The sequence below is a fragment of the Etheostoma spectabile genome, chromosome 9 (genome assembly GCF_008692095.1).
Source record: "Etheostoma spectabile isolate EspeVRDwgs_2016 chromosome 9, UIUC_Espe_1.0, whole genome shotgun sequence".
Taxonomy (NCBI): domain Eukaryota; kingdom Metazoa; phylum Chordata; class Actinopteri; order Perciformes; family Percidae; genus Etheostoma; species Etheostoma spectabile.
In genome coordinates, this window is record NC_045741.1 from 13,165,648 (window position 1) to 13,181,575 (window position 15,928).

Here is a 15,928-nt window from a genome sequence, read left to right on the forward strand (position 1 = left end):
GTTGGGATCACTTTACTGGCTGTGTCTCAATTTCTTTTTGCGACTAACTGACTTGGGTACTCCTATCTATATAATTCAATGTGAGTACTGGAATGTTGAAATGAAATAAAATGCCCGTCCCTTGTAGCCGTGATAAATTAGCCTGAAGCTAGTGTTTGCCTGTTCAGGAGGAAATTAGCCAACTTGGCGTCCTTTTAGGCTCGAAGCTGTCTCCATCTTTCAAATACATCTCCAATATTTACCCAGGGTTTGTTACGTCTCTGGTTATGCAACCGTTAGAAACATGCCATTTTTTTAAGGTTGGGTAGAATCTATCTCTGTTGATCCTTTTTGTTTGTTTGCTGCTTTCATGGCTGTCCTAACATTACAACTGCAGCGTGCTAGGTTTACGTTTTTACAAGTCCATCTAGCAACCCAGCCTGGCTGTCAAACTGGGCAGTTGATAACAACACACAGACCAAAACACAAACAGAAATTCCGTCACGTAATGGAAAACAAAGATACTGGCATTAGCATTCTTGTCAGAAAAGATAGTATTTCAACTTAGCGTGTTTCCTTAATAATTGATGACACATTGGGGTAATTTTTGGATTTATTACAGTAAATATATAACATATTGCACCTGGAACAATCCCATTTTGATGCCCTAATAATTGTCATTAATTAATAATTTCATAAAGCTTTTGATTAAAAGCTTGGAGACTAAATATCAGCCTGTTTCAACGGACAAAACTGGGCCTGATGATGTCACTGAAAGGATCCAAATTTACACCACCAATATCATATTCAGATACATTTCTTCTTCCCTGGTATTTCATTTATTTAGCTTTTAAATATTGAGCTGTCAAACGGCCCTGCATGCCATCATGCTGCAAGCAGTGGGATTTGTTATGCGACTGTAAGGGGAAACAGAGCACTAAAGGGAATCAACCAAACTATTGCTGATTTATTCATTGATTCATTCATTTTAAGAATTGCTTTTATCTATTTTTGCAAATGAACTATTCAGATAAATCCATGAGCTCACATTCCTAAAAGTGAAGCTGATAATGTTTAATGAGGAAACGTTTAATTACAGTGGAGAAAGAGTATTCTTTCCTATTTAGGAATCACAATTCTAAAGGGCCTGGGCTACGAGCTTTATGAGCTGGCATTGCTAAGACACTGGAGTGAAATATGTTTATGTTTCTAACGCTCGACCAAACTGATAATGTGTTTAGGCTATTTGAATGTAACCAACATGTTTTTGAGCAACTCTCTCAGAAGACAGCTTGCTTTGTTTGGGAGTGTGGTGGCAGTGTTGCAACCATAAGAATGTATGACATGATCACAAAAGGGGAAACTAAACAACAGAAGAGTGGCGCATTACTGATACAGGCCTCTACTGTTTGGAGGAGAAGGCTCCATGTAAACAAGAAGTAAGAGAGATATTTGTTTAATGGAACAAATTGACCACTGCTTAACACGAAATGATCTGCTGTCTAAACAAACAAAAACAAAACAAATTGTCTGGAGAGAAGAATAAGTTAAATTGCAGTTCACTTCTACATGTGAAAATCATTAAATTTGTGTTTTTCACATATAAATCAAACTAAAATATATTTTAATGGGATATATTAATGTAGCCTACCAATACTGTATATCACACCAAAACTCCAGAGTATTCAGCCTATAGAAATAAAGTATTGTCATATGTGAGAAAAAGTAAAAATGTACATAAATGGTATAATTAGAGTATTAACCATCTGACGATAGATTGACAATGAATTCCTCACATTTGTGCAGGCCTTCAGGTGGTCAACTAATTTCCGAGCAACCATCTGCAGCTGTTGGCATGGTAAGGAGCATCTTGAATTTTTGACTGAGCATGAACAGCCTTCAAATGACCGATATCACTGATGCATTTTATTCAGCAACATAAAGTTTAAAAATTCTTATATATATATATATATATATATATATATATATATATATATATATGTATGTAGAGTATATACTGTGCGTAAATATAACTGTTTGTAACTCTATAATTGTTACCGTTGTGTCACAGTATAATTCATTACACGACTTAGATGCAGATTTGACCACCCTTGAAAAAAGCTATGCTAGCTGTTTCCAGTCGATTTGTTAAGCTAAGCGGCTTGCTGGCTTTAGCTGAATATTCACCATACAGACTACAGTATTGAAAATACCATGCATTTGCTATTCAGTCCCAATGAATCAAAGCAAAAACATTGGTTAGTTTCAGGGAGTACCAATTAGAGTTAGACTGATAAATCATCCAAGCCAATATTATCTTATTGCAAACATTGTTATCGGTTTCTATGTTGTTGGCCATAGGTAACAATATACTGCAGTATATAAATGCCAAACTAAATTGGAAGCAGTGTTAGAAACATAGTTTGTCCACCAGAGAGCACTGACAAGTAGATTTTTTTTTTAACTGTACTATATCCTGCCTATCTTGATTACAATTCTTTAAAAGAAAATATAAGCCTAAGGGAACAGAATCTTTATTGTTGGTTCATATTATGTTCAAAAAAATAGGCTACAATTTTGTAGTGGTTATTATGATTTAGCTTGCAGTTCTATCAAAAACAAATAATAACATTGGTGTTGTTTTGGTACTGTAACTAAAACTGTTGTTTTTCATAAATTAATCTAGCTAATACAATAGCCTACTACTAATATTAGGCTACTACTAATCTCGCTTGTAGCTACAGCTTTAGGCAATGACTGTGCTGCATAGTTTTCAACCATCTCTGAGTCATTATAAACTGATATGCTACAATGTTTAAATATTCACAACAGGCTCCAATGTAGCAGAACTGGCTGGCTCACATTCTCTTCTCAATCAATATTATATCTCAATGCTGTGGTGACTGACTTCATTAAATGCCACAACCTGGAAAGAGTCTGCCACACGATCAACAACCTGTGCGTGCGCGCGTACACACACACACACGCGCGCACTCTCGACTAAAGCACTCTTACCATCTCCATCTTCAATTTCCTGATCTTTTCATCCAAACTCTTCTTCCCCGTGTCCTTACAGGTATCGTGCGCGGTGGTCAGCTTGGCGTCTCCCCGGAGAGAGGACGCCTCTTCCCGCATCCACCTGAGCAAACCCTCGGGGGTCTTCCGGCCGATCTTCACCTCTATGTCTTTCAGATCTGGGAGGGTCTCGCTGGCAGTGCCTTCATCCATCGTGTTCGTGTGTTTAAAGTGAAAAGATCCGCAAGATTACGTCCTTTTCGTTTCTTGGAATTTGTTGCCTGGTAAGCTGCGAAAGTCACTTCCTATAGGATTGTATGGCATCCTATGCGACTCCAGCTGTGTTAGACTGCGCCAGGAAAGAAAAATAACCTCAGCATCAACACAACACTGTGTTACTTCAGCAGAATAATGCTTGAAGAAATTCTTGATTTATCTGTGTCAAAAATTATAATGCCCGTATATTTAAAAAAACTGATGATCATCAAGTGAAAGCAGAAAGAAGATCTTCAAATTCTCCATTCTATTAAGTGCTTGCTCCAAAGCGGTAAATACAGCCTGATCTCCGGAGTGCAGTGCCCGGTGTATGAGCGTTGCAGGCCGCTGATGTGTCTGGTTGGGTTGGAGATTCTTATGCTGAGCTACATTGCGCAGATTCCACCTGCATGACAGCGACCAGCAGCCGCAGAGTGGGAGAGGAGAGGGGACCCCAGACTGTCAAGTCAGCTGCAATAACATCGTTGTTTCCCTGATATTCCTTTCAAAATAAAATACGCATAAAAGGAACACGTGAGAATATTGTTGACTACCAAAATAAAAAATTCTGAACTGAACAAACAGTGGTAGATTGTAACTAAGTAGGCTACATTTACTCTAGCAGGCCTACTTTAGCACAAAGTCGTGGGGGGTCGACCTACCCAGATCATGTTCTTATTAGTAAAAGTAGCAATTGTGTTGTCTAAGTTACAAGTAGGCTAAAAGTCCAGCATTCAACATTTTAGTTAAGTAGGCTAAATGAAATAGCATCAAAATGTCGACTATTTACTTGAAGTACCAAGCGTGTAGTGGACTTGAGTAAAAATTAGGAATAAATATCCTTCTGAAATGTAGGCATACTGGAGTGAAAGTACAGAGTGCAGGAAATGTAATTACTCAAGTACCTCAAAACAAAAGTACAGTAGGCTACTTGAGTAAATGTAACTTGTTCACGTAGCCTATTATGCTACTTTATAAAGTGTAGTTTTAGTGGTATTGTTAGCACACAAGAAATTAATAACATATTGGTTCCTGCTGTTATGGATAGGCCTACTACAATTTAAGCTTAGTAGCTGATTTAATAGTTTTTAAATTATGTTTTAAATGTGCTTGGCTCAAGAGACCGCAATATGTGGACAGCTGCATGCACGCTCACAAGTGCCCAGAGTAAGGGGGAAACAACTATACGCATGCTCAAAATGGCAAGGCAAGGCAGCTTTATTTGTATAGCACATTTCAGCAACAGGGCAATTCAAAGTGCTTTACACGAAATCAGTTAAACAGATAAAACACAAGTACAAACAGTTAAAAATCATAAGTATTAAAAACTAATAAAACACATGAATAGACAGTTAAAAACAAATAGAAACATTAGGACACATAAAACACAAGAATAAAAGTTACAGTGCAGCAAAAGAAATACTATAATACTATAAACTATAAAAATGGCATTAATTTGATGCCCCGCCTGTTGCCACACTGCAATTTGAATGGACCAAGTACAGTTGTCATCATTGGCGGTAAAAAATATATATTTATTAAAGATGTGGATTATGTTCTACAGCACACATTTAAAAGTCTGCTGCCAGTTGAAGAAAAGCTTGAGATTAAACACCTTGGTGCCCACCAGTTGTTATACTAAACCTCTACTTAAAATAATCGCATATAACATGGAGTTGTTCTCCAATAAAAAATGTTAGCTTGTCAGAAAGGAGTGTTACAAAGGAATGGTGAGCAAGAATTTCAAGCATCTTTCTGAGAGGATTACCAAACATGAAAGCAACAGGACAAGGTGGTGAAATTGGGCTAAACATAACATAACCCAATGTGACAGGTAGTGCATATTAACAAAGGAGTTGAGGGGAACAGGTATGTGTAGGAAATGTGAAAAAGCACATTATGTCAAATTGTGGGGGTTCGTGCATTTTTTTCCTCCCCTAAAAACACCACTATTTACTCATCTCAACATAGGCTACCTATGAACTATAAAAAGTTAGACCTATGTTTAGACCATTAAATAAACTGGTAGCCCATTTATTAATTAAAAAAAAAAAACAATAACAAATAAAAGTGTAATTCCTTCAGTTTAGTTTTACACCAAACAGTCTTTGGCACAAAAACCAAACCCAGCATAAATAGGCTACATGATATAGTCATATCCATTATGTACTGTAAAGCAAGCCTGTACATGAAGTATAAAATCGTTGGAGTCAATGTCAGTGGGGGTCTGGGGCTTTGTTCATAAGGCTGACAGATGACGGATGAAAAAAATCATGAAAATAAATATCGATAGTCTTCATTTTTGGCAGATTTGCTCTGCTAAGATTTCCTGAAGATGGTATGGGCAAACATACTATTACACCTTGGGACAATACAAAGAGATGTTTGGTTGTGTGAGTTGCATTCAGAGAAGGCCTCTAGAGAGCTGAAGAGTTGCTTTTTACTACAAACACTCACTCAAGCTGTCAGAGAGAAGCTGACTAAGAATGGAAATACAGTAATGAGGTGGTTTAGAAAGGCAGAGGTATTTCAGCTATGAACACTAATTATATATACAAGTGTGTCTCAGGGTAATAATGGATAAAGGGAGAGTCTGCAGTACAAAAAAAAAGGGGGGGGGGCATGTGCATTAAATAACAATACTTTAAAATCAGGATTCAGGGTCTGAAGTGGATTAGGGCTGTTTTACTCTTTGTGATATATTGCAGAAGAGCTACTGCGCCTGGATACCAGTCTTCAGTTTGACATGGAGAACAAAGACTATAATACTTAATCATTAGGTCCTTCCACTGTTAATAATGCTTTGGAACAGACACAAATGGTGAATGTGAATGCATCAAAGGCATTAATAACAGAGCGGAGGTCAGTTTAGAGAGAAGGTATGAAGTCTGGATTCCGAAGGGGTTCCTGTGATCCTATGATCCTTTGTGTTTAGTGTCACATCTCGCGAGGGGACCCAAATTTCCCCGCTATACTCCTGTCAATGTAATGTCTCTGCAGAGAAGGATTTCAAAAAACTTTGATACTGCGAGGTTGCCATCTTTGCTTACCATACTGTTCACAATATACCCAGGAATTCTTTCCATTCTCATCCCTGACTGTCTGTATAATATTCTCCATCAGTTATGCACTGTCCTTTGTGCCAAAGATTAAGACAAGCACCAAAACAATTAAATAGGTTAACAAGGGGTTAGATTGAAAGGAAAAAGGACCTGCTATCAGTATGTAGGACACATATCCTAATCCTACTTTACAGTGGATTCCTACTGCTAAAATAGAGGGATTATTAGGGGCCAACATGTTTCCCCAGAATACGTTTGTTTTCCCTTCTGGCTGCTGAGATGCAAAATCTATCATCTAAACTAGAGCCTTTATGAGCAAAATGCTGTATATTCGGTCTTTGACTCGGAGGGTGCACAACCACACAAACAAGCGTCTGTAACCATTATGTTACTATGCAATCAGCCTGGTATCCATGATGGCCACCATGGCAACGGTTGTCGAGAGGAGAAACTTTTCCGATTTCTGTACACCCACACACAAATCGAAAAGGCTGCCCACCATGAGGAAAACTGCAGTACTAAATGTACATTATGCAACACCCTCTGACAGTAACTCTGAATCTGTTTCGGGGGTGACATAGGTGGTTCAGCACTGTTCGAAACTGACTGAGGCATTTGTGCGTGTTTAGTTTAGTTCTTCTCTCTGTATTTGTGTGGATATGCTCCAGGTTATTCAGTTTCAACCACATTAAAAACATGCACATTTATTATAAGTACTCCTCTCGTGACCTATGTGCTGATGGTCCATTGCTGCTAGTTAGGATCGGTTCATGCAAACTTCTGCCTTTTCAGACAGGACTGCTGTTGATTTCTGAACTGTTTAGAAAGCCTGGATCTCCTCCATCTTTGAGTAACTATTTAACTGATCACTCTCCTGCCCCTATCCTTGCAACCTGTGCCCCTGTCGTACTCAGGACAGTGAAGAAACAGCTATCTGATTTTTGAAGTCCCTCTCCACTCCAAAAAAAGAGTTGTCCTTGTTATTACTTAATTCTTTGTTAGACCTTGGCTATGCAAAATGGTGTATTCACAGGTTTCAATTGTCACTTTAAGACTTGTTCCAATGAACAGGAATTTGTGACTAGTTTGAAAGCCAAATACGGCCCAGTATGCATCTTACAACGGTGGGATGTGGAAATTTAAAACCTTCCCTGAGCACACTGAGAATGGACTTTTCAGTGAAGTAATAGACAACCTGTATCGAGTATTTCTCCTTTCTGGATTTTTTATATGACATATAACAGTTGCTCCTGGGTCTCACCAATTTGAACATATTGTATATTGGTCCTGTAAATTGCACATATTATATAATCCTGCACTTTTTTGTATATAATTTGTTCCTATCTATGGCTAAGATTGTACCCCAGCTGTCAGAGGATGGTTTATCTCTCTGTGAATTATCTCTCTAACAGTCTCTTATGTGCTGAAGCTCTTTGGAGTTTTTCCCTGTGTTGTTAGAGAGCTTGCACCTGCCTGGGTACCACTTTTGATGTGGGTTTGTAAAGCCCATGGAGACATGGCATGTGCTAGTTGGTTTAAAATACTTAACATCCTGTCCTTCTTGTTAGAATTGTTTATTACAATCCAATTTTACCTTCTGGTAGAAGAGTTTGGATTTGCATGCAAAACCATTCTAAAACCAAAACGTGTATCATGTGTGTAGCTGTAGGTTTTACGAAGATAGCATTGTCACTTGCAGGAAAGTGAGGATTCACAGTCAATATTTCCTTTTGTTAAACTTTTTTGCAGAGGAGGTGTTTACATGTTCGGTCAACAGCTCATCATACAGCTGGCTGTTTTTTTTTTTAGTTTAGATTAGATTAGCTTCAACTTCATTGTCATTGCGGGCAAGTATAGAGACAAAAAATGCAGTTTATCATCCAACCAGAACTGTAAAAAACAGTAAAATGCAGAGTAATGTACCTGTATCTGGGCAAATAATAAAAATATAAATAATAAATAGTAGGGGATATTTGAGAATATTTAAAGGTGCTGTAAATAGGATTGCTACGATCCAGGACAAAGCCAAAACATCTCAGTCTCTCCCCCTCTTTCTGCTAAAGCCAAAAAACGGTCTCCTAAGCCCCTCCCGTCACAAGTGAGAATGAATGTGTGTGCATGAGCAGTGATTGACACTCAGTTACACACCCCGCCTGGCCCTGATTGGTGCATCTCAACAGAGATGCATCAATGGCTGTAGGTGGTGCCAGAGGAACCAGATTTGTTTTTTTGTTTTTTAATTACCTGCCTCATGTCGTTCTACTGGAACATAGGGTCAGTTTCAGCAAAAATGACTGAAAGTTTTATAAGTCTTACTTACTGCACCTTTAAAGATATACAACATAAGGTATGAACAGTATTAACAGTATGAACTGTGCAATGAATAGACCTTTTCACCTGTGTGAATAGAATAGAATTGGCTATGATATTTACAACTTGACATGTACAAAATTATTTTCAATTAACTATTTCTTTATAACGAAATGGATAGTCATTGATTAAAGTACTAGCGCAGAAGTTTCATTGAGTTTCCTCCAGTGTTTCCCCAGTCACCCTGTTGCTGATGGTTCACATTCTTCTGTTAACAGTTGACACAGGTAGGGACAGAGAGTAACTGAATCAATCTCCCAAACAAGACTTCAAAACTATTTTTTTTACAAAACATAAATAATTACATACTGTCAGAATGGACTTTTGGGACAGTTGTTGGTTCTGTTGCAGAGCCAAATAAGAAAAAGGCAACAAAAAGCAAACCATGTGACACAATAGCTTTTTGGAGACATTTTTTTTTAAAGAGATAATTATTGAGATTTCTGAATTCATGGATGAGAATGAAAAAGAAGAGTTGATGCAATAAAAAAAATGTGGGTAGAATATGTATCCATAGTTATTCACTATTTCACCCTTACACTAGCTGTTCCACTCCCTATAGTCACTCCCAAGCCCAACCTGTTCGACCCGTTTGAACCTGTGTGTCAAGAGTGGTTGGGTGAATTCTGTCACTAGATAATAGATTGAACTGCAGGCTGAGGAGGACAAGGTATTTTCTTGCGCAGAATCATAGGTAATATAAAATATATGAAAGCAGTATTTCTTATTGTATTTATTGTCTTTTTTTAAACAGCAGGTGTAGAGACAGAGCAGAAGGCAATGGAGGCAGACAGCAAAGAGGACATTCAGTCTCTCATGGAGGACATGGACTACATCCCCGGCCACTTCCACCTGGACCTCAACCTTAACTGTGATCCTGTTGGGCCTGTGAAGCTGAGACACAGGGACACTTACCTAAAACAGGAGAGCTTGCGAGGCGAGCTAGAGGCTGAAGCTGGATATCTACAGTACGCTGTCCTAAATCTGCTGGGTCTGTTGGCTTTTCACCTGGAACAGTTGGAGACAGCTGAAGAAATATTCAGGTGAGGATACACTGTCATTTAGTAGTTTATAAAGGCAGAATATTCATTAGGAATGTGATCTCAACTAGTGATGTGGTTTTATGTTTAACGTCGTAGCATTCTTTAGAATTGAACACCACAGAGGTTGAAATGTGTCTTACTATACATACACAGTACCTACTTAAACTATGTGAGCAGATCAATGACCACCACATGAGGGGCCTTCAAAACCAGTGGAAAAGGCAGCACAAAAGCACAACCTGACCTTCTGCCAACTATAGTAAAAAAACAAAAATTAAAACCATAAGCTCACAGTGATCTTACACACTAGTTGACAGATTTTGAATGGCTGGGCCACAAACTTAGTAAGCTGCATAACAAACATACTATCTCTCTGTCTCTTGGCCTTCCAGAAGCATCTGTAAAGAAAACCCTGGGAACCTCAATGCCTGGGCCAACCTGGGCTATGTGTACGACAAGCTGGGGAGAGAGCTGGATGCAGGCGAGTGTGTGGAGAAAGTTTCCTACCTTATGGGCTTAGACGGTGGAGAGGCCTCTCAGGAAGAGACCAGGCTCCTGGCGGCCCGCTGCCTGGCTGAGCAGGCTTATGTTTATCCCTACGACGTAGAAATAGACAGTGAGGACGACCTGAGAGACAGACTTACGGCAGCATTGACATTTTACAACAGAGCCCTGGACTATGGGGGTCAGCTGGTGAGATACATACAGTAATACTCCAAATAAATCTGTAAATGATTGTATTTTATTTTAGGATTATGTAAATTGTAAATGTAAGGAAGAGCATTGAAACAATGACTCATAGCCTTCCAGCATTTCATTGGTTGGTATTTTATCCATGCAGTGTTGGTAATCCTTAGATATACAGCATATGATTAATTAATCTTCTATGACTCATTTCACTTGCAAATATTTACTGAAGTAATAGGATGTGGCTGTGCTCAAACAATTTTAATTTTCAAACATCGGTTTATTGTTTTCAATGCATGTACATCATTAGAAGAAAACGTGACGACATGGGTTTAAGTTGCCGTTAGATGGTTAAGCTGTAATAAAAACACCTAATATCTTTTTAAATAAAACACAAGGACAGCACAGTGGTACAGAGGTAAGGATTAGAAATAACCTATGGTGGAATATTCACCCAGAACCATACACCAGTTGTTGGTGAGTCAATACATATGTACAGTAGGCTTGTGTAAACAATACGATGTTGTATGGTGAAAAACTTAACTCACAATGACATGGATATAAAACTAACAAAACAATTCTACACAGGATGTGTACCTGAAAACTTAAATATGTATTCCTGCACAACAAATGTCACTTTAGTAAAGCATTAGTAAAGCATATTTGTTGTTTTTCAGCTACCAGTAGAGGAAAAACAAAGCTGGTCTTTTAAAATGGCAACCATCTATATACGGTAAGAAACAACATGATCACAAGATAACCACTACACCACTTAATGTGTAATGTGTATTAAGTCATTTTCTCCCTGCAGACTGGATCAGATAGTAAAGACCAAAGAGGACTCTGAATACTCCAGACTCTCTCACTACAATAAGGGACTGAAGCTTCTCAAAGAAACACTAGAATCTGAGAAACCACAACACAAAGGTAAACATGTTTCTGGTTATTGCTTCTCTATGAATATATATGCTCTGTTGTACATTTAGAGACATTAGAGTATTGCAGTTAAGTAGAACCTGGTAAAAAAAAAAAAAAAGAAGAAAAAAAACTGATTCGGATCACTCCCCTCAGCTCTTGCCTGGTGTTACGTTGGCATCATGTTGGAGAGAAAGGAAGAATTCACTACTGTGCCAATGTCTGTACATGACTGTGGCTACTCAGCTTCTGATCCACTATCCTGCTATGGAACTGTAAGTTAACTCACACATTTAGTCCTAGTCCACACCTACACTGGTATTTTTTTTTTAACGTAGCTTTTTTTAAATACCTGACCTTCCCCTTTTTACCCCATTTGAAGAAACCTTTGCATCCCCACCGACAACCTGTTTCAAATGGAAATACACACATTTACAGAAACAGATCTGTTTCAAGATAGTTTTAATGTATTCATATTTCCATATTTTCACCATAATATACACTATGACTGTCTGTGCCCTCAGGCCATAAACCTGGCCAGTGATGACACATTCACCCTGAACCTCCTGGCAAAGGTCTTCTTTCTGTTGGGCAAACATGAGATGGCCACAGGGATCTGCAACATGGCCCTAAACGTGCTCCCAGACCCAGAGCTCAACTGGCAGGCATACTGTACCCGGGCCAAGGTACTGCAGCCGGTCAAGTTATGGCCAAAACCAAGCTGGCAAAACTCAGTCAATTACCATTTGAAATCCCTTTAATGCTTTAATCTTTGCATTCATTTAAACTGTCTGAAAGATGCACAGCATTCACATATTCACACTGAACTGGTGTTAATTATAAATGGTTATTTGTGGACTGAATTTGTATTTAGTTTATGTGACTAAAGTTAAGTTTATACTCATGTTGCATAAAGTAATCATTTCTATATATTTGATAAACAAGGAGGTCTATAGTGCACATTTTTCATGTACAGTACCAATCAAAAGTTAGGACACGCCACACAGTGTATGAGAAAGCGTGTCCGAAATTTTGACTGGTACTGGACGTTTTCCTTTTAGATCAATATGATGCTCTACGCCAGGGACCTAGAGAAGGCTAAACATGGTCAAGGTGGAATTCCAGACCGACAGAAACTAACTGAGGCCAGAAAAGACTTGGACAAGGTCCTGACTGTACGTCCATGTCTGCGGACTCACCTGGAGATGGCACAGGTAATGACAAACTACTAGTGGGCAATATATAGTGATTTTCTACAGCAATATTTTTTTTAATCTATGTCTGTGCCTTTAGGTGTACTACTACATGGGTGTAGATGCACTCCAGGAGAGTCTCTTGGTGGATGAAGGAGCAGTGAACAGCGCGATGGTGAGTCTGTCCCATGCCCTACAGTTTGAACTAGGTGATACCTTGCCAGACCTCCACGTGCTCAGAGGACGCTGCCTCCTGCTGAAGGGGGAGGAGCAGAACGCTGCAGACTGCTTCAAACAGGCTGTGGAGTTAGAGAGACCAGGGAGCACAGACACCACAGCCCTCCGCTGCCTCCTACAGGCACTCTTGAATCTATTCATGCAGGGAGGCCCTGACCCAAGCCTAGCCACCACCCAACTGGAGTTGTGGGTGCGAAAGGCTGAGGAGAGGTACCCTGAGGACATTGTGAAGTCTGAGCTGAGGTGCCTTTACAGGACTCACACAGCAGAGGTCACAGAGTTATCCAGGGCTCTGATCAAGACAGGCAGACTGGACCTAGTGAGGAGGCTTCTGGAAACAGTGGTGCCTAAACAGCTTGTTAAGAAGAGACCAATGGCTAGGTCTTTCTCCTGTACATGAAGCAAAAATGTGACTTTAGTAGACATATATATGCATGACCTAACCAGAACAGGCAGTAATTAATTAACTTCTTGACAGCATTTCACAGACAAAAATGAACGGCAGCGGTGTACTGTATTTTTTAAACTGTAATTCTTCTATTAACTTACTATTAACTCTTTTTTTTTTTTTTTTTAAGGAACAACTTTTAGAAAGGTTTGATCTACAGAGTAACCTACAGTTACAGTGTTAAAGCACGGAAGGATATTCCTTTCAAGCTTGTTTTGCAATGCAAAATATGTTCATCATCGCAGCCTTTCAGATCATTGCTGACTTGAAAAAAAGAGTGGTTGGGTGTATTCATAATGAAATGGCTGCAGAAAAGATGTCCTGTTGGCTCTTCCACAGTGGCTGTAGAAATGACTCCACAAGTAGTTATTGCTGCATAGTACTGTAATATGTAAATCATATCACGCTACCTCTCTTTGAGTGGGATATTTCAATGCTGTACCACTGTTGACCAGAAGACACAGGTACACACCATTAGGTGGTTCATGAAAGGTTCTGTTTTTGGCTATGAATAAAAGACTAGTTTTTGAATCACTTGTCATGTAGTCTTGTAGTACTCACGGGCAACAGTTTCCAAATCAACAGGCAAGGGATCGCCTTTTCTAGATCATGCTTGTTAATGAAGGGCTTAACTTAAGCCAGGAAACGAAGCCGGAAAAAGCTAATTTTAACAACATTGCTGATCTGCTTGTCAAATTTCATGTTGCAATCAAAAGTAACCTCCAATGTTTTGACAGCTGGCTTAAGATATAAAGCCAGAGCTCCCAAACTCAGAGCTGGACTGTTTGGCCTGCATGAAGTACCAAAGAGGATAACCTCAGTTTTAGCTTTGTTTAAGTTTAGGAAGTATTGTGAAAGCCACAACTTAATATTATTAATACAACTAAGCAGGGAGTTCAGAACGGCACTGTCATTCAGTTTCATAGGCAAATACATTTGCAAATCAACTGCATAACAATGAAATTACAGGTTGTGCTTTCTTATAATAGCCCCTAAAAGCAACATATATAAGGAAAACAGGATGGGGCCAAGAAATTAACCCTGGGGTACCCCACAAGAGAGAGAAGCAGCTGACGAGGAGAGGTCACCAATCATGACAGAGAGGCTCCCATTTTCCAAATTACTTTTTCCAAAACCTTAAGAGAGAAAAGGCAGATCAGAGACTGATCTAAAATTGGACAACACTGTGGGGTCAAGATACAAGGCATATTCTTTTCCCAGCTTTCCGAGGTGACTACTAACTGGGTAATATTTTAAGTTTGTTAATAAGAAATCAGGTCTTTTCTTTTAATGACAATTTCTACTTCTACTTTACTACATTTCAGAAGGAAATATTGTATTTTTTTAATCACTAAATTAATCTGACAGCTTTAGATACTCTTTACTTGACAAATTAATACTTTTAACACAAAATGTATGTAGTTTATAATAGGATTTTTTAAATCATAAATTAAACTACCCAACAATATTTTTGCCTACAAGTAAAGCTGAACTGATTAAATGATCAAAATACTTTGGTTGATAAAAATAGTTTTGATAATTTTCAAAATGTGAGGACATGTCTGCATTGAGTAGTTTTACCTTAAACTGATGGTTCGGAATAATTTCACCCAAGGGTCCTTTGCACCACAACCTCGTGCCAAACAACTCCCCAGATGCTTTTTTCACCTGGGTCGAACATTGGGCGAGTTAGCGTTACCAGCTGATTATCTTAGTGCAGGCGCTAATGGAACCAACTGTGTATCTCATATATTACCCCATTGATGGTGTTTTTCCACCACTCTTTTTTGGTTTTCCATTACGAAAAAAAGTCCCTGGGACCTGCTACCAGGTACCTTTCAGTCGATAAGTCAGTTGAGGTTCCAAGCAAGCTGAGGTAATACCAAAAGGTGACGTAAAAACCTGCAGACTGCTGATTGGTCGGAGAGGATTGTCACTTATGACTGCGTTTTTAACAAACAAGTGCAGAGTGTGTGCCCGGAACAACCGCACCATTAAAAAAAAAAAATCTAGCCAGACACCGAAAGATTATCTACTCTCTGCACTATTCTCACGTTAGGGCTATAGGGGCTTTTACATGTCGTTTCCAATATTGCACACTGTTACTTTAAAAAAAAAAAAGACAATATATCAAAGAAAAGATTTTATTTGGGAATTCTAATAGCCGAATAAAATTGTCGATTGTGAACCAATCAGCTGTTAAATCAGCTGAGAGGCCGGCGTTTCCCAGCATGCTCTGAGTCCGCCTGGGTCTTGCAACTGCCTGCGTCTCAGAACTGCAGCCGCCTTGCTCTTGTGAGAATATTGTTGCCTACGTATGCATGACGTCAGAGCAAGTCGGGATTGTCGGTACACGATAAGTCCTGCCTGCACGATCCGTTCTGTGCATGTGCAATATGTTCGGGTATGCGCAGAGGATATCCTGATTAACACAGATTTACGACACTGCGTGATCCGTTCTGTGCATGTGCAATATGTTCGGGTATGCGCAGATAATATCATGAGCAAATTCTAAGTAAATTTATTAAATCCATAAAGAAACAGGACGGTGTAGTAGTGTTTGAAGAAAATGAAAAAAGAAACGCGATAAGAGAATTATGTGTTGATGCATACAAACAAATAGACACTGTAAATAAACAGTGGCTGTGTAAAGATTTTACTGGATAAGGTCCCCTCATTCAGCTCACTGGACTTCTCAGAGCTAGTGGGAGATATTAGAAAAGA

At 39.0% G+C, this 15,928-nt stretch overlaps 2 protein-coding genes across 3 annotated transcripts in view; one reads left to right on the forward strand and one right to left on the reverse strand.

The window, feature by feature from the left end:
- lurap1 (leucine rich adaptor protein 1) overlaps positions 1–3,708 on the reverse strand; it is a 12,331-nt gene extending 8,623 nt beyond the window's left edge. The window contains exon 1 of the mRNA XM_032524959.1: positions 2,995–3,708. Coding sequence (XP_032380850.1) covers positions 2,995–3,207 — 213 coding nt within the window. The 5' untranslated portion in view covers positions 3,208–3,708. The remainder of the gene's footprint in view (positions 1–2,994) is intronic.
- Positions 3,709–9,264: 5,556 nt separating this feature from the next.
- On the forward strand, positions 9,265–13,738 carry ttc22 (tetratricopeptide repeat domain 22). 2 transcript variants are annotated; one of them, XM_032524945.1, is made up of 9 exons: positions 9,265–9,351; positions 9,436–9,724; positions 10,117–10,417; positions 11,089–11,144; positions 11,223–11,338; positions 11,483–11,601; positions 11,851–12,012; positions 12,388–12,540; positions 12,620–13,156. In XM_032524945.1, the coding sequence occupies exons 2-9, from the start codon at positions 9,462–9,464 to the stop codon at positions 13,154–13,156; spliced, it is 1,707 nt and encodes a 568-aa protein (XP_032380836.1). In that variant the 5' UTR covers positions 9,265–9,351; positions 9,436–9,461. The 2 variants fall into 2 exon arrangements, with proteins under 2 accessions (XP_032380836.1, XP_032380837.1); XM_032524946.1 differs by lacking the exon at positions 9,265–9,351 and having other exon boundaries at positions 9,462–9,724; positions 12,620–13,738.
- The last annotated feature ends 2,190 nt before the right edge of the window (positions 13,739–15,928 follow it).

Excerpts from the sequence above, each read along its gene's own strand:
- ttc22 (XM_032524945.1), top strand. The coding sequence starts at position 9,462 with ATGGAGGCAGACAGCAAAGAGGACATTCAGTCTCTCATGGAGGACATG. Across the intron at positions 10,418-11,088 it reads TGGACTATGGGGGTCAGCTG|CTACCAGTAGAGGAAAAACA; the intron begins GTGAGATACATA and ends GTTGTTTTTCAG. Across the intron at positions 11,602-11,850 it reads CACTATCCTGCTATGGAACT|GCCATAAACCTGGCCAGTGA; the intron begins GTAAGTTAACTC and ends CTGTGCCCTCAG.